The sequence below is a fragment of the Triturus cristatus genome, chromosome 1_2 (genome assembly GCF_964204655.1).
Source record: "Triturus cristatus chromosome 1_2, aTriCri1.1, whole genome shotgun sequence".
NCBI classification, from domain to species: domain Eukaryota; kingdom Metazoa; phylum Chordata; class Amphibia; order Caudata; family Salamandridae; genus Triturus; species Triturus cristatus.
Window position 1 is genome coordinate 550,974,994 of NC_140580.1, and position 25,934 is coordinate 551,000,927.

At 45.1% G+C, this 25,934-nt stretch overlaps 1 protein-coding gene across 1 annotated transcript in view; it reads right to left on the reverse strand.

The window, feature by feature from the left end:
• The window catches only part of PPRC1 (PPARG related coactivator 1), a 119,717-nt gene that overhangs the window by 24,028 nt on the left and 69,755 nt on the right, over window positions 1-25,934 (reverse strand). The window contains exons 7-12 of the mRNA XM_085606421.1: window positions 23,318-23,378; window positions 21,987-22,054; window positions 20,728-21,586; window positions 5,412-5,588; window positions 4,884-4,950; window positions 3,194-3,315 (exon numbers count right to left, since the gene is read on the reverse strand). Of these exons, the coding sequence (XP_085462547.1) occupies window positions 3,194-3,315; window positions 4,884-4,950; window positions 5,412-5,588; window positions 20,728-21,586; window positions 21,987-22,054; window positions 23,318-23,378 (1,354 nt within the window). The remainder of the gene's footprint in view (window positions 1-3,193; window positions 3,316-4,883; window positions 4,951-5,411; window positions 5,589-20,727; window positions 21,587-21,986; window positions 22,055-23,317; window positions 23,379-25,934) is intronic.

A 25,934-nucleotide genomic window follows, 5' to 3' on the forward strand; every position in this document is an offset into this window, starting at 1 on the left:
CACATGGGCGGGAATATTCTAATGCTTATGACTATTGATGAGGATCCCCTGGAAGAGAACCGGTGTGGATCCTGGTAGGATGAATGGAAGGGTTCATAAAGGAGAGGTTCCGATTCTGCAGGCAACTTCCTTTTTAGTGGGATCCTGAAAGGGTCCGATGGCGGCTCCGAAGTTATCCTTCGGTCCTGGAGAATCATCCTGCCAGTGCCGGCGTCGATGATACGTGCCGGAGACGTCTCAGCAGGTGTGACCGTAGGTTGGGTGACCCGTGTCCTGAGTTGGAACATTTTTGGGATTGTTGACGAGGCAAGCCGAAGGTAATGTTGGTCGGCACCGAAGAGGCTGCGGGAGCTCCGACCGAACCGGAGCCCGACGTGTCCTGGAGGACAGGTGTGGTTTTGCTGCCTTGCGTCACACCAGGTCGTACTTGGGGCGCCTTCGAGGCTTTGGCACCGGCCAGGCTCGTAGAGGCGGCCGTAGATTTTTTCGGTGCCGGCGGGTCATCGAGTCGGGGTGAAGAGATCACCGTCGAAGTCTTCGATACCTGAGGCTTAGGTGTCGTCGAGGGAGCGATGTGAGACACAGCAGGCGGTACGGCCCTTGGTGTCGTCGGTGCCGGTAGCCGAGCAGGTTTGTCGGTGCCGATGGCTTTTTTCCGTTTGTCGACTCCAACGTCGCCCGCTTCAAGTTCGGCACCGAAGTCCCTCTTGGTGCGGTCGGTGCCGACGCGGTGCGCTGGCGTCGAAGGCCTCGATCCGACCAGCGCTACTTTCAGTTTCAGTTTCGGTGGAACCTGAGCAGCTTTCGGTTTTGTGGTAGGGAAACCAGCCTGTTTATGTAGTAATGGCTGCCGCTGAACGTCCGAGGCCGGGCCCGAGGGCGGGGCCGAAGAACTGCGGGATGGGTCTCGGGTAAGGCCCGAAGGCGATCCCTCGACCGGAGCCATAGGCTGTGGCACTGGTGTTTGAACGGTTTGAACAGGTAGGCCTTGTTCATCATTGGAGCTACTTTCTTCGGCCCCGAAGGCCTCCTCGTCGTCTCCTACCTCGGTGTCGTCTTCACCTCTGAGGAAGAGTGACTCGTCTTCCTCGTCCGATCCGGGTTAGTGTTCGGAAACGGGACTGGAGGGCAAGACTTCCAATTCCTCGACGTCTTCGGGCTCGCCGAAGATGTCTGTTGGGGCCGGTGCCGCGTGCTGCGCCTCGAGTCTCGCCGCTCGTCGATTCCGCAGAGTCTTCTTCGAGCGGAACCGGGCACAGGCCATGCATGTTGATTCGTCGTGGTCCGGCGAAAGGCATTTGTTGCACACCGGATGGACGTCGATGTGTGGGTACTTCGCATTGCATACCGGACACCTTTTGAATGGCGTCCTGGATTCCATCGTCGAAGTAGTCGATGGACAGGTAAATGCGAAAGCAGTCGGTGCTGAAAGTTAGTAGACTAACAAATTCTATCGAACCCGATCGATAAACAGTACCGACGCGAACTAAAGGCCTTTTGGCCTCGAAAAAATATTTTCCTAACTTGAGCTAAGATAGCACATCCGAACCCAATGGCGGAAAAAAACAATCTGAGGATGGAGAGGATGCCCATGCGCACTGTAGTCCAGGGGAGGAGTCACCTATCCAAGGATACTTCGAAGACTCTTCCAGGACAACAACGTGCAAACATCCGGACCCAACACTAGGCGGCGATCTATGCACAGATATGAATTCAGCAGCCCACATGCCTCGAACCTAAAAAAAGTGCTAACTGAAGAAAAGCGCAACGTCAGTAAGTCTTGCCTATGACAGCCAACGACTATAGCAAGGATTTTCAGCCATGCTGCAAAGCATGAGTAAAAATAGTTGTTTTTTTAAATGATGCAGCCAGCGCTAATTAACCTAATTTATTTTTTAAAGGGAGTAGTTTTGGGATAAGGCAACAGAGGGAGGGTGGGAGAGGATAATACGTGGGGGAGAGGACATGCAATGATCAACAGGGAAGCATACACAACTGTGGGTGGATGGGAGGGGCTGCAGCAGCAAGATTACAAGGGGTGGGGTAGCAATCTGACAACGGAGGGTGGGAGGAAAGCAAAGGGACAATATAGGGAGTCTTAGCGAGGCTGGGAAAGCACAAACGGGGGAATCATGAAGATCAAGGGAATGAGTGCAGATAGGAAGCAACGACAAGGAGTGAGCAAGAACCTAGAAAATGGAGAAGTACACAAAGGGGACAGCTGGAAAACACTCAGTGCTTAAACAAAAAGTGCAGTATTTGAAAAGACACGAGCAGTGGAAGGATATAAGTAATGTGTGATGCTCCAGGAGAGGGACTAACATGAGGAATAATGCCTACAGAAGCTGGTGAAAACTAAGAATGCAAATGAGTGACAATGAGGCAACCATTGGTAGGCTAACAATATGTTGCAACAAAGTGCATGCGCTATCTTAGGCAAGACTTAAAGTAGTTCTCCGATTGTGAGTGGTGGGAGGATACAATTCATCCATTTAAAAGAATGGTAATAAGCGATGCCCCAAAGGAAGAACACATACTAGAAAAGGAGGAAAAGTAATTTAAGCACATGAGTGACAAGAAAGAAAACTAATGGCAATGGTCTGGCACAAAGCCCATTGCATGGTGCACAAGGGGTCTTTCCACAACTGTCAGTAGGCGGGGGGGGGGGGGGGGGGGAAAGACTTAAAAAGGCAAAGGGAAGGGAAAACGTAGCACTTCCATTTTCTTCAGTCAAATGAGAACTGTCTTTAAAGACCTATCAGGCCTTGAAGTTGAAATAAAAAGATGGATCCTTTTCGGGAGCATAGATGTACTTTGAATAAGCAGTAAAGTGTAATATAAGCAATGAGCTGCCAATCCACTGTGCTCAGAAAAAAAACAGTACCCACCACAAGGCCTCATCAAAAGATTCAACATGATGCTGAACATCTGAGTTCTTACATGATTCTCCTGCATAGCAGGAACTGTTCTCTTTAAATAAAATTTAAGTAAAAGGTAGGATATTTTCTGTGCCTAATATTTCAGTTATGCTTGTGGGGGCCAGAGTCAATTAGACAACATAGAAACATTCCGGATTTAAGACAAGCCTATGCAAGGTGCACCATTAAAAGGACAATTAATCAACTAACTTTCAGTATCCAAACTTAATGCGGACCCTAACCTCCATCAGAACTGAAAGGAAAAACCTGCCTACCCATGATCCCTGAAGTGAATATTGCATTCCTCTATAGTGCCAAATACTGAGAAGCGATGCTTTAGTTCAGCTCGTGTCATTACACCAGGGATTTTACCAATGTAGACAACACGGCGCTCCTCCTGCAAAGAAAAAGAAAGTTCAGGAATGGCAGCATGGAAATAGATTATGAAAAATCTGAAGTTCTTTAAACATTTCGGCCAATTGAAAATGTGGACTAAACAGAGGCAAGGAGGCATATATAAATAACATTTTAATTGTGTGTAGCTTGCAACTGTATAATTGAAACAGATGCAAGATATAAAGCAAAGTAATAAAAACATAAAAAAGATAAGATACAGCTGTTTGTGCCATGTTATTCCTGATGTAAGGAGAAGAACACCAAAAGAAGCCACATTATCTCCCAGACCAAGACATTCAAGTTCCCAAATACATGAGTGCAGCCTACCCCAAGGATATAATTTTCTCAATGTACACTGCACCTGCTAGGTGTTTGCAATTGGTAAGCAGTTTTAAAGATTTAAACCAAGAAACCACAATATTACATCTAACCTGATGGAAATATAAATAAACTCAATTAATTCCTCCATCAAGTTCTGGTTATGGGTTTTGAAGCCTCAGTCGTTATATAGGGCTTTTGATATTTTAGGTGCGATTAGTTAACTATCAATAAAATAGCTTTCCTATAGAAACGCATCCATCAGGTCTCAGTCTCTTGAGACTTGTGCAATCTATGTCCTTATTGGCCTAATAGAAACCCATTCTCTTTCATGTGGCCACACAAACCAAGTCCACAAAATCATCGTGCATGAACTGATGTGGGAGGAATAAACAAGAACTAATCTAGAATTAATCAATGGACAAACTTTTACATGAATTCTGGATGTAACTGAAAAGTCAGGCAAACGCGAGTTAACTAACAAGTTGATAAATATATGGGAACTATATGTAGGGCCACTTGAAATATGCGGTAGGAGAAGGCCAGGTTATGTGGCAGGGTTGGGTCAAATATGCGGCAAGAAAATGCAAATTATGCCGCATAGTGCTGAACACTTTGCAATAGTATTACTTCATTATGTTGTCATTTTTAAACTTGGATAACACTGCCTTGACATTGGTTGTACGTCCTCAGTACCAGTTTAATACCCAAATATAGCAATAAGCATCAAAGGTGATCAGTCCAGCTTTGCAAAGGTCCTTCCACTGCGCATCACGTGTCGCTGCATTTTGTTAAACTTTTCAACCGTCTGAATTAGAAACAATGTTTTTGTTAAAATCTACAGATGAGACCGATTATGGATTATGAGGCAAATCTATAATGGTCTGAAAATCGTGGCCGCAAAATCACAATGGCCCCGACTATATGGTAGGAGTAGGCACTTTCAGGCAATAAGCATAAGTCTGCTGGTAACCATTTCAAATTGGCTGGCCGGGACACACAATTCCAGTATGAGAGCTATTGTGGTCTCATCTCCAAGTTTATATTATTCAGGCTCCTGAAAATGCCAAATATTTTGCAAAACAGTTCTTAACTAGTGTAAACAAGGAATCCTTCTAGACTCTTGAAGTAGAAAAAGGAAAGCCATGCTTTGTTTTTATAGAAGTCTAAGGTACCACCTACATAACTTTCAAAATACAAGTCCCAAAATGAACAGTCCATATCCAGACCAATGGATTCTTAGATACTCACTATTGCACGCTCCTGCTGGGGTACTCTTCGTTTACGATAGTTGGCTCGATTATCATAGTACTCATATCTGTTAAAGTAAAATATCAAATCAATCGTAAGAAAACAAAAAACAACATTGTTAAAAGGTTTATGTTCATCCTCTATAACAAGTAAACAAAACATTTGGCTGTTTTGTTCATGAAGGAAAGCAACGTTTTAAGGGCTATCCTCTACTGGGCCCACATCCACTACTCAAAGCTAAGGGCATGTGAAAATCCTTCAGGCCAGAATCACACATTCCGAATAGGTCAGAATTAAACCATCATCCTGCTACTGAAACAGCCAGGAAGCAAACAAAATAGTATCCTCCGGTCAAGACCTCTCTCAACAAAAAGCTTCAAGTCATGCAACTTCAAGCTTACCCAGCAACAGAAATGCTTCTGTGATAATTGCAATTACTGAACAGTTCACTCCTTGTTTCAATTAAAATTTAAAAAAAATTGAAAAACTTCATAAGCAGACCAGAGGACCAACAACCCTGCCTTTTACCTTCGAGAATAGGGAGATCGTGACCGAGAGCGCGACCTTGAACGGCTGTAGGATGTAGAGTAGGATCTAGACGAATAAGTTGTAGATGCAGATGATGACCTTCCCCTTGATCTACCACATGAACCACAACTTGATCTGGAGGAAGATCGAGATTTGTGCGAATTTCTCGAATTGTATCTGAAATATAAAACGAGAAAACAATTTCAGAATCATCCTAAATGGAATGCCATCAATGAACACTATCCATAGAAACAGTCCACCAGACATGCGCTCTAACAGATTTTCCAAACTATGCTTAAGCTAATACCACAAATTATAGGGGCTAATGTGGTAAAGTCAGACAGTCCTGAAAGAAAAGCATTTCATCTAAGGGAAAAGGACAGGAACTAATAAACATGTCAGAAAAACGTTGCATATTTAGAAAACATTCAACACAAGGCCTTACACAAAACTGAAGTGTTTTAAAACTAGCAGCCTTGAAATGTGTATGTAGCAGGTTGCATAGAGCATATACCTACTTTTTCATCGCCACCAAAAGGCGGCTTGAAACACTTGCCATGAGTGGAATTAAAATTCCAACATTGCAGAAAGGCAATCAGTTTCTTATACAATGTAAAAGGCTTCCAGAAGAATTGCAATGTATTGAGTTTAGAATTTCAAAGTTGGAGCCTGGTTTTCTCAAACAGAATCTGCCAGTGGGAAAGGCGACAGGATTTCTAGAGATTCACAACTGAAACAAAGGAGAAGACTGAGTAGCGAGTTTCAGCATTTATTTTACAGGGCTCTTGAGACTTGTCAGGTACACTGGAATCTTTTGCAAGGCGACAAATACTGAGTAAGTCTTACCTGCAGAAGGTTGTTTATGAAGGACGTAAAAGGAAAAAGGGTAAAATGGGCCACATTCTATCTGGTTTAAACAAACCACATTCGAAAGGATGCAGGCCAACGCAAATTTACGTTAACAATAGCAGCAACTGATTTAGTGATGAAGGGTTGAAACTAATCTTCCCTCTACAAAAGGCTAAATTTAGCAGCACTACCACCATAGACATACTTAGCTGGATAGAATTGCAAGAAGCCAACAATGCTCACTGCATTCGGACAATGGGGACCATGGGATATTAATCTAGAACAGAATTATTATGGCCAATCCTCCACAGCCAGCACGGTTTGAGCCCATCTCTCTCCCCACACAAGCCAATTAAATAGCTGAAGAAATATTTCACCATTCTTTCTTACAAGGTAACTGTAGACAAAACAAAGAACTTATGCCTGGTCACAATCATGTTCCTATGGTTATTCACTTAGATGCAAATACACTACACACCCTAATTACTCCGGTCACCCTACCATCTGCAGCCTCATCCACATCTCACTAATCGCACAAAGTCGCCAGCAAAAGCATATCCACCATATGTGACAATGAGCTACTGGACTCAGAGACTGATGCACTATTTGTTTATGAAGTATGATTAGCCACCAACATCTTGACATACTTTCTGAATACCTTCAGCCACAAAAGCAAGACCGTTCAACACCAGAATAAAACAAAACTTAGAAGAAATTGCTTTCATCCAGATACCGCATACCCATGCACTCTACAAGAAACCTCTAACGTAAAGTCCATGAACTACCAACCTTAACGTCCACATCACCTCCCAAACAATCACGAGCCACTAGAGTGAAAGACTCCCAGAGCACTGCAACACCTTCAGAGAGGAAAACTTAATATAACCATACGCATCCATCTAACACACAAACTTCAAGCATAGGCATCAGAGCCTCATAGGAGACTCGCAAGATCATCAGGCAGCATGTTGCCAAACCTTGAACAACATCACTCCAATACACTACTTAATGCGATTCAACCCTTCTAAACCATGCAGGAATTCATGCACTCGACCGGGATGAGAATACATTCCTTATATGTGCCAGCAGCTGAACCATTTTATCCATTCCACTCACTGGCTGACTTAAGCCAGCAGAAGACAATGTACTGATGCACAGAGGATGGGCACAGCCCAAGTCTGTGAACCATGCCTAGCCCATCAGTAGAATCCAGCTGCCCAACAATGGAGGACTAAAAGAAAATCTCAGCTATCTATGCATGGAGGATGTCTAGAGGAACAGAAGCTCATCTGGAGCCATGAACGTCTGCAGGCACCTGGCTGTAATCAGTCCAAGACTTCTAAACCAGCAAGAGGGCTTGGAGTTAAATGTTCACTTACTGAGACGTGTGAAATTAAAGTAGCAAGCATGAACCCAGGTAAAACCTGATCAGTCTTCCATCCTTCCGCAGTCAGTAAATTGTGTAACGGTAGCAGCTGTTTTTTAATGCACTTGGTGAAGGAAGAACTGCTGTGTGGTACTATTCAACGAAAAACGTTATAATCGTTAACGTGAAGGGTGTGCTTTGGCTCTAGAAAAGGTGCGTTTAAAGGGGACACTACCTAGCACTTTATTATCAATCTTTACAGAAGCTATTTTCAACACCTCCATTTCAGCTCCAGTTAGAGAAAAGCAGCCTAAAATGAAGACACTCACCCCCAAACACTATTAAACTTACAATCAAGAACACCAGAATATGGCAAAAAGAAAATCTGCTTCAGTTTTAAAAGATCAGGCAAATGCAGTAAAGCTGCAAGTTAATTATTGTGGCAGAATCTCGGGTTCTGCTTTCACTGCCCTGCAATATTGACGTGAGGCTCAGAGCCCATATCCGGTGAAAGGGCAGAAAGTATAGTTTATTTTGGTCTCTATAAAAGGATAGTCCAATTCGATGGCAATGAACATTCTTAGAAAATATAATTAATCACTCGGAAAATGGCTCCAAGCTACCAAATAAATTAAGTAATCACATTGCAAAATTAATGCATCTGATCTTTGTAGGACTATGAAAGTCAGACAGACACTTGCCTAGAATAAAGCACACAAACCGGTTCCAAGGAAATATCCTCCACATGGAGCAAACGCTTGAAGATCACAAATTGAGTTAGGCCTGCAATTAACCTTAGTGCAACAAAAACTCAGTTTATAGTTAACCATTTTCCTTTAAGTAGTAAACTTATTCCAACCACTAGGTTACATAAGTTCCAAAGGCATCCTGAAGAGTGAAAGGCGCTGTGTGTGAACCACAAAATAACGTACTTGGGTAAAACTATTCATGACAAAACATACTTTCTTTGGAGGATCACACAATTATTTTTCTAACACTGTCTTATTTAATTTCTTTTGATACACTAATTAGGCACGGCTGAAAATAAGCTATGTTCTCCTGGACAAGACTACCCGCACCAAGGAAAAACAGACAATACAATTCATCCAAATAGTAAAACAGTTAAAAATGTATTTTTTTTTTTTTTAAACAAAATTGGAGGGGGAAATAAAAAAAAAAAATCAAGCATTCATTAAGCCAATAGTTCAGCATTTTCATAACGCAACAGTGCATAGGTTCTCACTTAATCAACAGATCAAGCCTACCTCAGACACACAAGTATAAATGTTTAAGTGCATAGAGTGTTCCCTACAATCAAAAGCACAGGCAAGTACATCGCAAGACCACATCGTAGTTCAGTCAGACCAGCTTTAAACTGAGTCTAACGAGATGTGGGCACCATGGTTGGAAATAGTTACAGCTTATGTCTTGTTTCCGTGCCCCCCCCCCCAATTATCTGAAGCCGAGAGGATGCTCAAATAGTTGAAAGCTTGGGTGAGAAATGTATTCTAACAAGCCATTAAAGCACCCATAGATGAGAAGCACTACAAAGAAGTGTTTTAACTGCGGAACTTGGCCGGGCACCCAACCATAACTGCAACAGACGTTGTGCAGATGGGGACTGGTTTTCCGTTATCTTCTCTTAAGTTCTGAGCAAGAAAGGGTGCTCAGTGGCCTCTGTGACCATCTTAGTTTCATGGTGTCCAACATTGGTCCACACAAGGTGAATGCGTGTGGCATCCACATGGGGTCCTTTTACATACAATGAATCTCAATGGGAGCCATTTACATAAGTGGTTGTTGTAAAAATCTGGTGTCAACCATGCCCTCATGGACCAATATTGGGCAACCTTTGTTTAGAAACTCACCAAGTGGAAGTTGAGATCGGTTGAAATGGTATTGAGATCGGTTGAAATGGTATTGATATCGGTTGTGGCTACTTGCATAATCTAACTAGGGGTTATAAAATCATACTTGTTGTACTGGGCAAGTACTATGACGGATTAAAAATAACAAGGGAATCACCGGCATGTACGAAGTAAGAGTATACAACCCCTTTAATTGTGTGATAGCAGGTGAGTGTGGTCTTGCAGTTTGATTAAAGCGGTTTGCCTTGGGTTTCATGTCAACCTTAAAGCACTTGCTGAAGATGCAGTGGTCAAATCAAAGTTGCCAGCTGAGATGGGCAAACCAATGAAGCAATGAAGGCTAGGCATCGCTTTTGTGGGTAGTGCCAGGTTTTTCAGCAAAGAGTGATCAAGCTTACAAATAAGCTTCTTATCCCTAACAGGCAAAGTTAAGTTAGTAAAGTAAAAGTTATGCTCACTGCAGCTACTGCAAGTGCAAGCAATCATAAATTCTTACCTTGCATATCCCTCCTTTGACTCATTTCAAACCTCACCTTGCTAGTATGATTTTCCAATAAACACTTCTAGACTCTTCCCTCTTCTATCCCCCCCCCCACCCCATCTCCTTTTCCATCCAACTAACAGACTTGCATGTCCACTGCTCAGATGAACTCAAATGTCACTATACTAATCCACCACTAATCCCTTTTGGGTTCCAAAGTAGCGTGCTACTCGCCAAAACGCAGTCTGGGGTAGTAAGCTCCATATAAATGCAATTACAATGCAATCGTTTTAGAAGGAGAGGATGAAACTAATAGTATAACAATAAGACAAAGTCATGCTTTCATCAAAAGGGAAGCGTGCTAGAGGCTTTAAATGAAGGCTTAGAGTGGTGCCATTGGTTGGTGTGTACAAGAACAGGAGGCACAGTGATTCCTCTGTAAAGAACGTCTAGATATGAAAGGCCCTTTTACCTTGTGTGACACACTCGTCAAGTTATCTTATTTCTCTACTGTTCAGCTAGTCTTGGTGAAATCATGACATTTTCGAATCCCAATTAACCCCCTTCAGTATAGAACTAGCATATTGGCCATACAGCACAAGACTGCCTTGCATACTCATTTACAAACCAGGACACAACCTTACTGTAGCTAAGAGCATTTTGAAAAACATGTGCAGTTTATTGCTTTCCTTAACAGCTGTGATCTTCTGGCCCACTTGAAATGAACAATCGCTATCGATGTAAGAAACTCACACACACCTTTGTGGATCAATGCTTGTTCAAACATCCTAATTAAAAGGTAAATTTGAGAATAGCTAAAGCACTCTGATGGAGTATTATGTGGGTAGCGGTGGTGTTGTGATTATGCCAAAGTGTAGTAGGGTGGATGTACTGGTGAATGTAGTACTGCACCATGTTGAGCAGATGGCGGTGGAAGTAGGTAGTGCTGAATGTATATGGCAGAGTTGTTTAGATTAGTGAGGGTGGTAGAGAGATGGTTCTCATTTGTGTGCAATCTCAACAATGCCACATAACACTTCCTCCTCCAGACACGAGCCAAACACGCAGAGAAAAGTCTTGATTATTTTTTTCCCCCGGATCAGTGCCTACGTTTTCATGAATACGCATTGCTGCTTGTTGCACGCAATGAATGCAGTCCTGCAGAGAGGGGAAATGCAATGAAATTAAGCTCCTGCTGCACGCCACAACCCTGCTAGGCTTACAACTAGACTTCCTTGCATGGTTGAAAAAAAATGATTGCAAGACGGGGGAGGGGTGGCGGCGCCTTGGGCATTGTCACAGGGACCTCACCTTCAACATTTAACGTTAGCTGGCACCCCCAACGTTTCGCAGAAACCCCTAATGTAGCAAGAGGATGCAGCCTTGCTTGAGAAGAGAGCTGAGGAGGTGGTGAAAGAGCTGTTGACTGTTAAAGATTTTACTCTCATTACGTCCTTATCCCAAAGGAAGACAGTGGTCCATCCCTTGACTGGATGCCACTACTTACAGAGCACATGTTTTTATATACAGATTCTTAAGTCCCACAGGAAATACCTGCTTTGGGTGATGGGCACAACTAATTATCAGTTTTCCTTCTGCCCCACACTGGAACCCCAATTTGTCATACAAAAGGTGATTGCGGTAGTGACAGCCCATCTCAGTAAGTCTGAGATTTCAGTTTTCTATACCAGAACTGGCTTTTGAAGGCCAAGAGTCTGCAGACGGAGCAGTCTACGGCACCCTTGCAGAACGATCTAGGCTTTTTCTTTATCAAATGGACGAAATCTCACCTGAAGCCCTCTAACCACATCTTCGAAGAGTTAGTACCAAATACATGGGGCTGAGCCTTTCCCCCTATGCAGTGGACACAGGACATCGCCATGTTGCTACCCCAACTCCAGGAAGGTGCTTGGATTACAGTTCTGAGCGTCCTTCACCTTCTCAGTCTACTAGCTTCTTGCATCTTCCTGATCATGCATGCCCACTGGCATGAGGGCCCTCCAGTGGTGTCTCCTCAGGCAGTGGTTCCAGCATAGTGAGTGTGCAGAACTTGCAGACTCCATCTGGGTCTACGAGGACACTGCTGCAGAGCATGCCTGGTAGGAAAACTTTAGCAAGGGATTTTTCCCCCAAAAGCCTCTGACAGTGGTCATAGTAGGGGCAGATGCATTAGGGGATCATGTAAAGGAGCAGTGATCCGAGGCCTCTGGCCTCACGAAGAACAGAGTTTCAATATAAATGGGACTAACTTCGGTTAAAATGGAACGCCTCTTGTTTTCTCCCACATGCTTGGGTCCGGAGGAAGTTCCATCCAGACTGTGCCTCAAGTCATCTTGGCGGCTCTGGATTTTCAGATAACGGTGTGGCACACAAGACCTTCTGCACCTCTTACTGTGTCCCCTGCTGAGACTTCTCAGGCTGAATTTTCTGTCCCAGAGGGAGATGTAGGCCCTTCAACCAAATCTCCAGTCTAGACCCTGTGCAGAGACTGATCAGAGATACTGGACTGCCTTCCAGCTGCCTGATGAAGTAGTGGATGTGATCTTATCTGACCGCCGTTGGTCTACCAAATCTCTTTACTTCGGAAGGTGTCACAGGTTTGTCGATTGGTGCGATCACCAGATTGACCCCTTGAAAGCACAGCGTCTGACATTCTCAAGTTTGCAATTTGTTTGGCCCAAGAAGGATGTGGCGTGTGTACAGTAAAGGGTTATCTAAAAGTCATTTTTTTAAACTAATGGATCAACTGGTCCTTTTCAAGTGCCCCATTTTCACGGTTCTTGAAAGGGGAGATCAATTTGTTTCCCGATAATTCTTTTGTTATGCCACAGGGGGAATGGAGCCTGGTTCTTACTGTTTGATGGGAGTTTTGTTTGTGCCCTTTCACAATGGGCTCTTTGGGCACTTAATTAAAAGGGTTAAATTCGACCAGGCATGTCCTTTAGTTACAAACACTGATGGTCAAGCTTCCTTCACTACATTTTATTCTCACAAGTTGGTCCTCAGAACCAGCACTTCAAAGGGTGTATAGGGAGCAGAACAGGAAACTCTGCAGAAAAGGCCCTTATCTAGGTAGATTAGTGTGTTAAAAACTGCTATGCAATGGGGATCAGGGAATACTCCACAAGAGCCAAATCCTTAACATCTGCCTTGGTAAAGAGAGTTCCTGTAGATGACATCTGCAGAGCAGCCACTTGATAATCCTTTCACACCTTTGATAAACAATGTCTGGATTTGTAAGTGCAGAGGGATGAGCATTTTGCCCATCTGTGATACAGGACTTGCTGGTGTAACCATCCATCAAGGCCCTCCATCCGGTAGTCAGTACTCCTTGATATTCTATTGAAGGGGTGAGCAATCTGCAGGTATAAGCACCCATCAGTAGAAAAAGTTACCTACCTTCAGTAACAATATTTCTGGTGGATACTCCATCTTGAGATTCGTCACTGATCTTCCCCTCCCATTGGATGGTTACAGATCAACATAAGGTTCCAATTTACTGTTTCACTACTTCTGCTGCTTCTGTGGTGCAGAATAAAAATGGAAGGGAAACTGATGCCAGTAAGATGATGGGGGCGCTTTAATGGTCAGGAACGTTACAGGGATGTTAGTCCTGCCGCAAAATGGATTGGATACCCTCTACTGCCAGGAAACAGCTATAGACAAACGTTTTCGGGACCAGTCTGGCACCTGGAGGAGTATTCAATGAATTCAATGAGTGAGGAATCTGAAGGTAAATATTATCCACAGGAAATATTGCTAGCAAAAGATATGCAAGTTTTTCTTTAGCAAATGATCAGTTTGTGGTTTATAATGCTCCCCGATTGCTCCTTCAGTGGAAGCCAATACATGCAGAAAAATAAGATCATAATTGGAGACTATTCAAGTTAAAATGTGCCCAAATTATATTTGCGAAAACAGATGGACAGACAGTTTTGCTACACTGTTTTAAAGCACAATTTTAAAAAGGAATATGCTACTTACCAGTATGCGTCTGTTCTTGGCATGTAGAGCTGCAGATCTATACACTGTGCATAGATCGCCATCTGGTGTTGGGCCCGGATGTTTGCAGTTTGTTTTTCTTCTTGGACAGTCTTTGGGAGTCACGAGTTCGGTGACTCCTCCTTCGGTCCGTACTGCGCATGGGCTTCGGCTCCATCCTCAGATTGTTTTTCGCCAGCAGGGAAAAGATGGAGCGTAGTAATAATAGTAAGAAACCCATGTGTGTTGTATCTAAATAAGATAGACTGGAACGGATACAGGTAGCCGGGGAGGCGGGTGGGCGTGTATAGATCTGCAGCTCTACATGCCAAGAACAGATGCATACTGGTAAGTAGCATATTCCGTTCGAGGCATATGAGTTGCAGATTATACACTGCATAGATTATATAGCAGTACCCAACCCTAGCGGCGACCACCGGTATCCGTTGCAGTAGTTTGAAACAGTGTCTTTAGTACAGCCTGGCCCACACTAGCTTGTTGTTTGGAGTGCACATCTACACAGTAATGTTTTGTGAAGGTGTGCGGTGTTGACCATGTGGCTGCCTTGCAGATGTCATCTAAGAGTATGTTCCTTAGAAAAGCCATAGAAGCCCCTATCTTTCTTGTAGAGTGGGCTTTAGGTGGAACAGATAATGTTCTTTTTGCTTTGTGATAGCAAATTTGTATGCACTTTACAATCCACCTAGCTATCCCTGATTTTGAGATGGGGTTGCCTTTATGCGGTGGAGAGAAGGAGAGAAACCACTGTTTAGTCTTTCTGAAGGGTTGCGTTTTGTATGTAGTACAGTAAAGCCCTTTTAACATCAAGTGTATGTAGAGCCCTTTCCGCAACAGATTGGGGTTGCGAGAAAAAAAACGGTAATTCCACCGATTGATTAAGATGGAAGGGGGAAATAACCTTGGGCAGAAATTTTGGATTTGTGCTAAGTATCACCTTGCTGTGATGTATCTGTAAAAAGGGTTCTTGTATAGTGAACGCTTGTATCCCACTAACCCTTCTAAGGGAAGTGATAGCTACGAGGAAAGCTGTTTTCCAAGTGAGGAACTGTAGCTCACATTTATGCATTGGTTCGAAAGGCGGACCCATTAGCCTTGTAAGAACTACGTTTAGATTCCATACAGGGGAAGGTGGTGCCCTGGGTGGAATTACTCTTTTAAGGCCTTCCATAAAGGCTTTAATAGCAGGCACTCTGAACAGTGATAAATGCTGTCTGTTTTGTAGGTAAGCAGCAATTGCTGCTAGGTGTAGACGTATGGATGAATATGCCAGGTTACACCTTTGAAGATGGAGCAGATAGCATATGATGTGCTGTATGGATGCATCTAAGGGGTCGATTGTATTGTTACGGCAGTAAACAACAAATCTCTTCCACTTTGCGGCATAGCATGCTCGAGTGGTAGGACGTCTGGCTTCCCTGATAACGTTCATGCAATCAGGAGGAAGGTTAAGGTATCCAAATTCTAAGATTTCAGGAGCCAGATCGCTAGGTTGAGCTGAGCTGGGTCCGGGTGCCTGATTTCTCCATGGTTCTGGGTTAGGAGGCATGGGGACAGGTGCAGCTTTTGGTGTGGTACCACAGAGCTGTAGTAGTGTGGTGTACCACAGCTGCCTGGCCCATGTTGGAGCTACCAGAATGAGTCTGAGGGAGTGCTGTTGTAGCTTCCTTACCACTAATGGAATTAGCGGGAGAGGTGGAAAGGCGTATGCAAGTTTGCCTGACCAGTTCATCCATATCGCATTGCCCTTGGACAATGGGTGTGGGTATCTGGCGGCGAAGCTTGGGCATTTTTTGTTTTCGTGGGTGGCGAAGAGGTCTATCTGAGGATGCCCCCACTTGTGGAAGAATGGGTGAAGAACTTGTGGATGCAGTTCCCATTCGTGCATTTGCTGCGTTTGTCTGCTGAGCAGATCTGCCATGGTGTTTTGTACGCCTGGGACGTGTTGTGCCAGGAGAAAGATTTTTTGTGGAATTGCCCATCTCCATATGCTCTGTGCTAAGCGGGGGAGCTGGGGAGAGTGTCCCCCCCTGTTTTTGAATATAATACATTGCAGTCATATTGTCTATGCGAATTAGGACTGCCTTGGCTGAAATTTGTTTCTGAAACGATTTCAGGGCTAGAAAGATCGCCAATAACTCCAGATGGTTGATGCGGAGTAACCTCTGTTGTGGCGTCCATAGACCTTGCACTGTGAGGTGTAATAGATGCGCTCCCCAGCCGGAGAGCGATGCGTCCGTTGTTAGAATCACCTGAGGAACCGGGTCCAGGAACGGTCGCCCTTTAGAAAGGTTTGTGGTGTTCCACCACTGCAGAGATCGATGGGTGCGGCCGTCGACCAACACCAGATCCGTCAGCTGACCCTGGGCCTGGTTCCACTGGCGTGCCAGGCACTCTTGGAGTGGACGCATGTGAAGTTTTGCATGAGGCACTATGAAAATGCAAGACGCCATCATCCCCATTAGTTTCATTAACACTCTTGCTGGGAGAGAGTGCTGAAGAAGGAACTTTTGGCGCAGGGCTTGCATGCTTGCGATTCTGGCTGAGTTGGGATAGGCTATAGCTTTTGAGGTGTCTATAGTGGCACCGAGGTATTGCTTTGTGTGAGACGGTATTAAGTGGGACTTGGTGATTCACCGTAAAGCCTAGCTGGTGGAGTAGCTGTATGGTAGTGTTTGTATTCTGTACGCACTGGTGGTAGGACGCGGCTTTTATGAGCCAGTCGTCCAGGTAGGGGAAGACGTGAATGTTTGGTCTTCGGAGGTGTGCTGCCACTACTGCCAGGCATTTGGTAAACACCCGTGGTGCGGTTGTGACCCCGAAGGGGAGAACCTTGAACTGATAACGTTGGCCGTCCACCAGAAATCGGAGGTACTTTCTGTGAGCAGGGTGTATTGGGATATGAAAGTATGCGTCTTTCAGGTCCAGTGTAGTGAGAAAGTCGCCCTGACGGAGGAGTGGGAGAACTTGCTGAAGAGTTACCATATGAAAATGGTCTGAATGGATGTATGCATTTAGAGGCCGGAGGTCTAGAATGGGCCGTAGGGTCTCGTCTTTCTTCGGTATGAGAGAGTACAGAGAGTAGACCCCTAGATTTTGCTGATCGACGGGTACCTGCTCTATCGCGTGTTTTTGCAGGAGGGAGAGTACCTCTTGTTTCAGAAGTGTGGTATGTTCTTGTGACATCGCACGGTGTCTGGGTGGAATATTTGGGGGGGTAGAAGTTAGTTCGAGACAGTACCCTGACCGAATAATTTGGGTTACCCATTTGTCTGATGTTATGGCCTCCCAGGTTTGAAGGAAGTCTTGTAGTCTGCCCCCGACCGGAGTGGAATGGTCGGGGGGGGGGGGAGCGGGGGAAAGTCATTGTGTGGGCGGTGTGGCAGAACGGGCGGTTTTGGTTTTGCCCCTGCCTTTATTATTGTTTCCTCGATATCCACCTCTTTGGTAGCCCTTTGAGAAGGTATTTTGAGGAGGGGACTTGTAGGAAGTGGCGGCGTTATCGGAAGAGTAACCTCTGCCAGAGCCTCGAAAGGAGGAACGGCGAAAGGAGCGTCTAGGGGTTTGTGATTGCAGGGCTTCCATAGACTTCGCTGTATCTGTATCCTTCATTTTTTCCAGGGCTTCGTCTACTTTTGGGCCAAATAAGTATTGTTGGTCAAAAGGGTGGTTTAATATAGATGCTTGGACCTCTGGTTTACAGCCTGAAATCCTGAGCCAGGCGTGACGGCGAAGCAGGACACTGGTGTTTATAGCCCTGGACGCCGTGTCTGCTGCGTCAAGTGCACATTTAATCGAGGTGTTGGTAATAATCTTTCCCTCTTGTATTAGCTCATGGGCTTTATTCTTATATTTTTCCGGGAGATGCTGCATGTGAGCCTCCAGCTCATCATAGTGCGCTCTATCGTACCTCGCCAGCAGCGCCTGCGTGTTGGCGATGCGCCACATATTGGCAGCTTGCGAGGCAGTGCGTTTGCCTGACACATGACACATCTAAAAGCTTGGACTCCTTATCAGGTGGTGGAGCCTCACCAGATGACAGAGTTGGAGCGCTTCCTAGCTGTGGAAACCACTAGTGAGTCTAGGGGCACAGGTCCTTTAATATAGACCGGATCCGTGGGGGCTGCCTTGTACTTCTTTTCTATTCTGGGGTTTAAGACCCTAGCTCGGACGGGGTCTTTGAAAACCTCTGTGGCATGCTTGGTCACCCCTTTAAGCATGGGTAATATAGCGGTGGATTTATCTGCTATGTCAAATGTGTCACGTAGGAAGTCTTCCTCAACTGGATCACTGTGTAATTCCACCCCATGGTAATGTGCCGCCCGTTGTAAGAGGTGGTGGAACCCCAGGGAGTCCTCTGGTGGAGACGGCCTGGATGGATAGAGATCATCCTGAGGCACATCTGGGACATCGGGATTGTGATAATCCTCCCATGGGTCAGGTGTTCCCGGAGGAGTGGGGTCCTGCGGGGCATCTGTGGGATCATAGAATGGATCTCCGTGGTCATCAGGGTCTGGAGACGGGGTTGGAGACCGATGAGGCAAGGGTGGAGAAGGTGGGGGCGGAGATGGAGGGGGTGGAGGAGGTGGTGGAGGAGGAGGAGGAGGAGGAGGTGGTGGGGAGGGTACTCTGAACGGGGATGTGGCAGAGTCCTTCCGTTTTGGTGGTGAAGGAGGAGTTGGTTTGTCCAAAAGTCTTTTCTTGGAAGACAAAATTAAATGTCCAGTCCTTGGATCCTTTGTTAAGGTCTTTTGAAGAGGATCCGGTGCGAAAAGCTCCTCCGGCACCGATTCGTCCATCGGTGCCGATGTTTTCGGAACCGAAGGCTTCGTCTGTTTATTCGCGCCATGCTTTCTCGGGGTGTCAGATTTTTTTGGTCGTCGCCGAGGCAGGCTTCGACACGGAAGCGTCGGTGCCGAGGGATTTGTGTTTGGTCGGCACCGAGAGGCCAGGTTTCGACACCGATGGCTTCGGAACGGAACTTGTTTTCTTCGGCGCCGAAGAATGTTTGTCGGCGCCGCTAAGAGGCTGGCTCGAGCCCGAGCCGCCGGGAGACGTGATGCTTTTTCACCGGGCCCGAAGGTGGGGTGATGGAAGCAGTATGCTTGGCTTTCCCTAGGCCCGGAGGCGAAAGGGTAACCGGAGTCTTTCGGAATGGGCGGGGGAGGGGGTAGAGTACTCACGACCCTCTGCGCCGGTGGGATCTCCTCCACGTCGGAGTAGTCGGCCTCGGAAGCGCTGACGACATCTTCCTCCTGCTCGGTGTGCTGCTGTCCCGAAGCTCCGGTGTCTTCTCCGAAGATGTCAGGTGGAGCCGAGGTCGATGAGTGCGCCATGGTGCGTCGAGCTAGTCGATCCCGAATAGTCTTTTTCGATCGAAAAGACTTGCAGGCGGGGCAGTCTCGGGCCTCGTGTTCGGGAGAGGGGCAGAGGTTGCACACCTGATGGAGGTCGGTGTGGGGAAATTTAGACCCACATTTTGGGCACTTCTTGAAGGGAGTCCTTTCCATCGGCCGAGACCGGAGTCGAGATAGGCCCGAAGGCCGCTGCCGATGTCTGGAATCGAGGAAGTGCCGAAGAGAGATGAAGTAGATTCCGTCTAAAGAATCTCGATGGACGAGGATTTTTCGTCGAAGGTCGAACTGGAAAGGTTCGAAGCCGGAGCACGAAGTATTACATCCGAGCCCGATGGCGGAAAAAAACAATCTGAGGATGGAGCCGAAGCCCATGCGCAGTACGGACCAAAGGAGGAGTCACCGAACTCGTGACTTCCAAAGACTGTCCAAGAAGAAAAACAAACTGCAAACATCCGGGCCCAACACCAGATGGCGATCAATGCACAGTGTATAATCTGCAGCTCATATGCCTCGAACACATCTTTTCTGATTATTCAATCAAAACTTGTTTGATGCATGACAGCATTTAAAACTAGCATCAGTAAAGGCAATAAGTCAACCTTGAGTAGCTTAAAAATGACAAGGGTGCTTTTTTCTTTAGTTACTAATCCGAAATTGATTGGTAACTAGAAAAATGTGCAAACGCATTTTTAAAGCAAGTGAACAGGAGGAACATAAGGGAGGGGGGCAAAAGTGCAGGGGTGTCCTGGAGGATATTCAAAAGCACAGGGAGGGCTGGAGCAAATGCTTGGGGCACACAGGACATAATGGGGGGACGTATTGGGGAGAAGCACCTGGGTGAGCGCAAGAGGGAGGAGGGCGGGGAGATAAAGGCTGGCAACAGAGCAACAGTGTAAGGGGTGAATGATGTACACAAGAGAGCTTGAAAACATTGCTCCACACAAAAGGAAAAAGCAGTGATGCCAGCCAGTTGCAAGATGACAAGCTGGGACACAAACAAGCAGGCAAGTGAGGGACACGGAAAGCTAACCAATGCTAATCAATGGGTGGGCTCCAAGTTCATCTAGGTACTTGGTAACGGACACAAACCCTGGCAAAATAAAGAGGACGCTATCAGAGCTCAGAATATGGGAATGCTGGTATACATAGTCCTCTCAAAATATGGCACCAAATGGGATGGGGCAATATGATTCATGAAACTTTCAGTCCCCTGGACAATTAGGTGTCCTCTAAAATTCCACACCGATGTATCTTGCAGTTGCCATTCTCTGCAACGTTATAACATATTGCCATCTACTATTAGGATCACAGCATTCTGAAATACTGAGTACTATAACAATGAAAGTTTGCCAATAGTCTAAATCATACAACACTATCCATCCAATGCCAAGCTTACCTTCTCCGTTTCTTTGGTGGTGCAGATCGTGAGCGTGACCTGGAAGAGGAAGAGGACGAGACAGATGAAGAATCCTCGCCGTCACTGCTAGAGCAAGAAGAACTGCATGAACGACTAGTATGGGTCCTTCGGCGCCGCCAGCCACTTGACTGGAGGCTTGCAGAGTCCTTATGTTTTCTATAGCACCGCAAAGACCTTTTGGAGGTAGCAGCATTACCCCGCTGTTCTTGAGTCCTCGACTCCCCGCCATCACTGTTGCAGGGAGATGCTTCTGGGGACATTAACACTGATGTGGAGGAACAGTCAATATTTGCATTATTTGTTTCACAAGTCCTATGATCCAACTGGTCTTTACAGTCCTTAGTTGGGACACTGTCACTGTGCAACAGAGACTTGAGAGGACTGCAGGGAATGCTCGTCCCAGATCCTTTATCCTGCACTGGACAGTCTTTATTTTGGGACCGCTTAGATATTGAGATAATCGGTTTGATTACAATACTCTGGTGATGCTTTACATTCCAACGGGAACCTTCTGAAGCAGAGGCAGCAGTCTGTAGAGGTGTTGGTCCTGTCTTCAATTGTGTAGCATCAAGCCTGCTTTCAGGCTGGGAAGTACTCAGGAAACAGTAATCATGTTCACCATATCCTACATGGACTGTAGGAGCTTGGGGCACATCAATCGCAGAGTTCCGCTTGCGTAGCTTGCTTACAGGCAATGGCTTCGCCTCAATAAGCTTGACTGTCTTGAAAGGAGAGTTGCTGGTCCCTTCTTGCAAAGCTGCATTTAGAATGCTGGGTTTTCCCAAGAGGGTGACTGATGAAAGCGGTTGGTGTGGTGGAGTTGCAGGAGGTGTCAATTCTACAGGTTTAAGGAAATTATAAATAAGCTTAACATTGGAATGCCAGTGACTAACGGTCTAGATTTCATAGTATTGTTCTAAAAAGCCTTTAGCAGTACAAATGTATAACTTAATGCTATGAACCAAAACAATTACATGCCTTTTAGACAGTTACTTCTTGCACCTTTGAGGCAGGCCAGATAGGTACACTCACTTTCATTGCAGAGGTTTGTCAAAAAAGGACTTGCCCATTTAGGTTGTTCAGGGGCATATCATTAACGTAAATCATTAAAAGCAAATCATTAAAGCTAGAGCCATTCTCACAATGGACAAACTAATGATTCATAAAAACTGCAATGCTTCACATCAAATATGGAAGTCCAAAAATATTACATTTCTCTCAAAGTTATAGGCACTTACCTGCAGTGCTGCCAAAGCCTGGAGCTAGCAAGGTGTCCAAAGGTTTATTCTGCACTGCAGCCTCAAACCTGGCAAACAAAACAAAACATTTTTTTTTAAAGTGCCAGACTCGGAGCCAGACTCTCATACACTCATTTATGTCACAGCAACTGCTCTTGCAAGGCTTCACAGCAACTGGGAGACAATTGGAAAAAAGTTGGTAAACAATCTCCGACCCCCCCCCCAAATCCCCCGCTTCGGAGCATGACCATGCATTAAAGGCAACAGAAATAGTCCAATGTGGCCTGTCTGAAGCTTTTATGCGCAGCCTGGCACACTACCATCCCTCGTATTAAACCGGTCATTTAACACAGTGCATTTTTGATTATATAAATGGTTATCACTTCTTAAATATAGACCCACCACCCTCAAAGTTGGGAAACACCTGGGGCTCAATTCATAGGCTTATCTCCAGTGAACTGCAATTAACATTGATTTGGCCCACGCTAGAGAGCAGTGAAAAGATAAGAATTTGCATTTAGTTGGGAAAATACACCTATGGCCTTGCCACAGGATTTTGTTCCCGATTGTTGCATAAATATCCATGCTCTGGAAATGTAGTACAAACGAGCAGGGAACTGTGTCCCAAAGATCACATCTCTGGAGTGTTGGTTGTAACCTCGCTACTCTTGGAGAAAATTTCAACTATGTGAAAACAAATGCAACATACACAAGTAAGGTAAACAATTTTTTAAAACAGATTGTGGCTTTGTACGCCTTTCTTACTTCATGAAGTGGGCGTAGACCTACATACTGAATACGTTCATCATAGAGCTGTAAGCACAAGCTCGTAGATTTTTAGGGGAGCTTTTTTGCATTTCTAAACTGATAGAATGTCCCATAGTTGTCCAATTTGAAACTTCTCCTGTTCAGGCTCTAACCAGCTGTTTACTGTTCTTAAGGCCATACACTTGTGTGGACAATCAGTCCAAAACCGTGATCCAGAATTCTAGAATTCCATGTTCCCTTATTTAAAATATATTGAGTCACTTTAAAAAAAATCAGACAAAGGATCAGAACGATTGTTTTATGAAGAAGAAAACTATTTTCATACTCACTACTGCTGCCAATACCATGCTATTATGCCAAGAGACGTCTCGGCATGTGGGACGGCACTTAAATACACTGAGATGCAGCACAGCCATGTCTAAACTGGTGATAATTCGACAATATTTCCACTATGCAGTGAAGCTTCTACCCAGGAACAGAACTGAGCAGCCGTTCAAGCCTATTCCAAGGAGCACTTGACAAGATCAGTATGCAGCTGTAGGGTAACCCATGTCTATACTCACCTAGAGTTTCCTACAGCCAGGTTATCACCAGGACTTTGTGAACAGTGCTTTTCCTCTTTTGCTGAAAAGAAACCGGATGTGTTAACAGCTACAAGCCAAATGGACTGCAAGAGCTGGTGAATGGTGCGCGAGGAGACAATTAAGGAATCTTATAAAGCGCTTTGTTACCTCCCACCCCAAGCGGAACAAAGGATCCTTGTGCTCAGTGTTAGTAAAAGCAGGAACTTGCCAGCAAAATTAAGTAGCACATAAATGCAGATAATTCGCAATTTCGAGTATGGCAACATTTGGAAATATAAAAAAGCATTAGTCGTGCACTAAATACTACAATCAAACCACCAGTAAGTGCAGTAACACCCAATGTTTGAAAAGTAGCCAAGTTAACCAAGTGCACAGTGAAGACTGGTTTAGGAAAACATGGTTCAGCACATTTTTGAGAATCCACTTATTCCAAAGAAATTTTTGGTTTATAATTGAGAAAGAATAACTTACTCACCCAGTAACTATCATTCAGCACATGTTCGTATTTCCCACTGCTCCACACTTGAGGCTATTGCTGTACCGTTTCTAACCTAACATTTTTTGTGGATCTTAATTCTAAATGGTTGCCATGTATGACAGGGTAGGTGCTTCCCTGCGAGCCCCTATGCCACGATAGATGGCAAATCGATACATTTTTGGGTACTTGTGCATTCACGCACATGGTTTTCCTCCCAGTGGCCACCAGAGACAGTAGTCCAGTTTTTTATTTCATGGCTTGACTATTGTAATGCTATTTTTCTTGGAGTTACGCAGTCTCCGTTGATGAGACTCCAGCACGTACAAAACACAGCAGATCTGCTACTGAACCTCCCTAGGTGGTCTTTTTTGGGACCTGCTTTTTAGGTCGATCTTTGGCAGCACACGTGCTGCTCTGAGAGGCAGCTGTATTAAGGTATGGCATGGAAGCTCAGCCCATTTCTCGCCCATCTTTTCAATTGGCTTCTGTTACTGTCATTTCAAAATAGTTTTTCATTCGTGAATAGGCTCAGTAGTCCCTCCTTGGTACCGCCTTGTCTGCATTTGTTGCCTTCCATAACGACTGGATTTTTACTTGTGTTACACGGCCTGCTTTATCTAGGCGGTGAGCACTATTTTCTTTAATGATCTCTATTCCACCCATGTCTCAGCATACCGCCACCTTTTATATTGTGATTAGTCATGTATTTTTAATTTTCCAGCGCGGTCCGCTTTAACTATAGTGTCACACTTATTCAATTAATGTATGGCGTGGTCTGCTTTCACTTTAGCGGCTGTGCTTATTTATTTAATTGACAGAGAAGGGGTGCATTCACTTTAGCAGCCACGCTTATTTAAATTACAGCACAACCGCTTCCACTTTAGCAACCGTGCTACAATTTTTTTTTATACACTGAGTGAAAGCATTCCATACGTGCTTTCACTTTAATGTTGCCCGCGCCCCTTTCTTTAGATGCTGCTCGCTGTAACCTTAATATGGCGAGCAGCGTATAAAGAAAGGGGCGCGGTCACCATTAAAGTGGTCTCGCATTTGCAAGAGTTTGAGCTATTAGCATTAGAAAATGTTTTTCATGTAGGTGTTGCTTTGAAAAACACAAATGAAAGGCATCATTTACAATGCTAACTGCTTAAAATCTTGCAATTGCAAGACCTTTTGCACCGAAAATGCTTGTTCAAAATTGCTCTGGCTACTGCTTCAGAAAAGTCTTCCCTTCAAAGCCATGTGCTATTGCTATAAGATCCTTAGGAGGAAGGGTCCAGAGTTTCCCTGCCTCTTTCAATCAGACAGGAATAGTCAAAAGGAACACGTTACTTACCTGTAACTGCGGTTATCCAGTATTGGTATCTTTCATAGATTCACATGCCTGAATCATTCCCCGTCGTCGGGATGGGAGTCACCGGTAAATAACAAAGCAATGTCTAGAAGACATATAGAGTAACAGGCCCCAAAGGGCCCTAGCTTAGAAAGCTATCCACGTCCTTATGTAAAAAGGACCAAAGTTTGGCCAGTAGCCAATCAGCTAGCACCACCTTCTAGAACCCTCCTGGAAGGAGCCCTAGTCCCTCAGATTTTCGTAAGCACAGTGCTAATTAGTTGTATCACTGAGAGATCCAAGAGAGCCCTTCCAGGGGAGGTGGGCGGGTTGCATATGAATCTATGAAAGATACCAATACTGGATAACCGCAGTTACAGGTAAGTAACGCGTTCCTTATCCAGTATTAGGGTATCTTTCATAGATTCACATGCCTGAATCAGAATAGTAAGCAATACAAAGCACATTTTGGCAGGCACAGTAAATATACAGTCACTAGATAATAACATATCCATGTGAAAGATAAAGTATCAAAGAACCATAACCCAGGTAATGCCAACATAAGTGTGAAATGTGCGTAAAGAGACCAGGATGGTGGGATGAAAAAGGAAAGGGCTCACCTCTATTGAAATAGATGACGGAGTACAGCTTGCCCCACTGCAGCATCCTTCATGATCTCCGTGTCCAGGCAGTAATGCCTGGTGAATGTATGCGGCGTCTTCCATGTGGCCGCTCTACAAATATCCACCATGGACACTCCTGCAAACAGTGCCATGGAAGTAGAC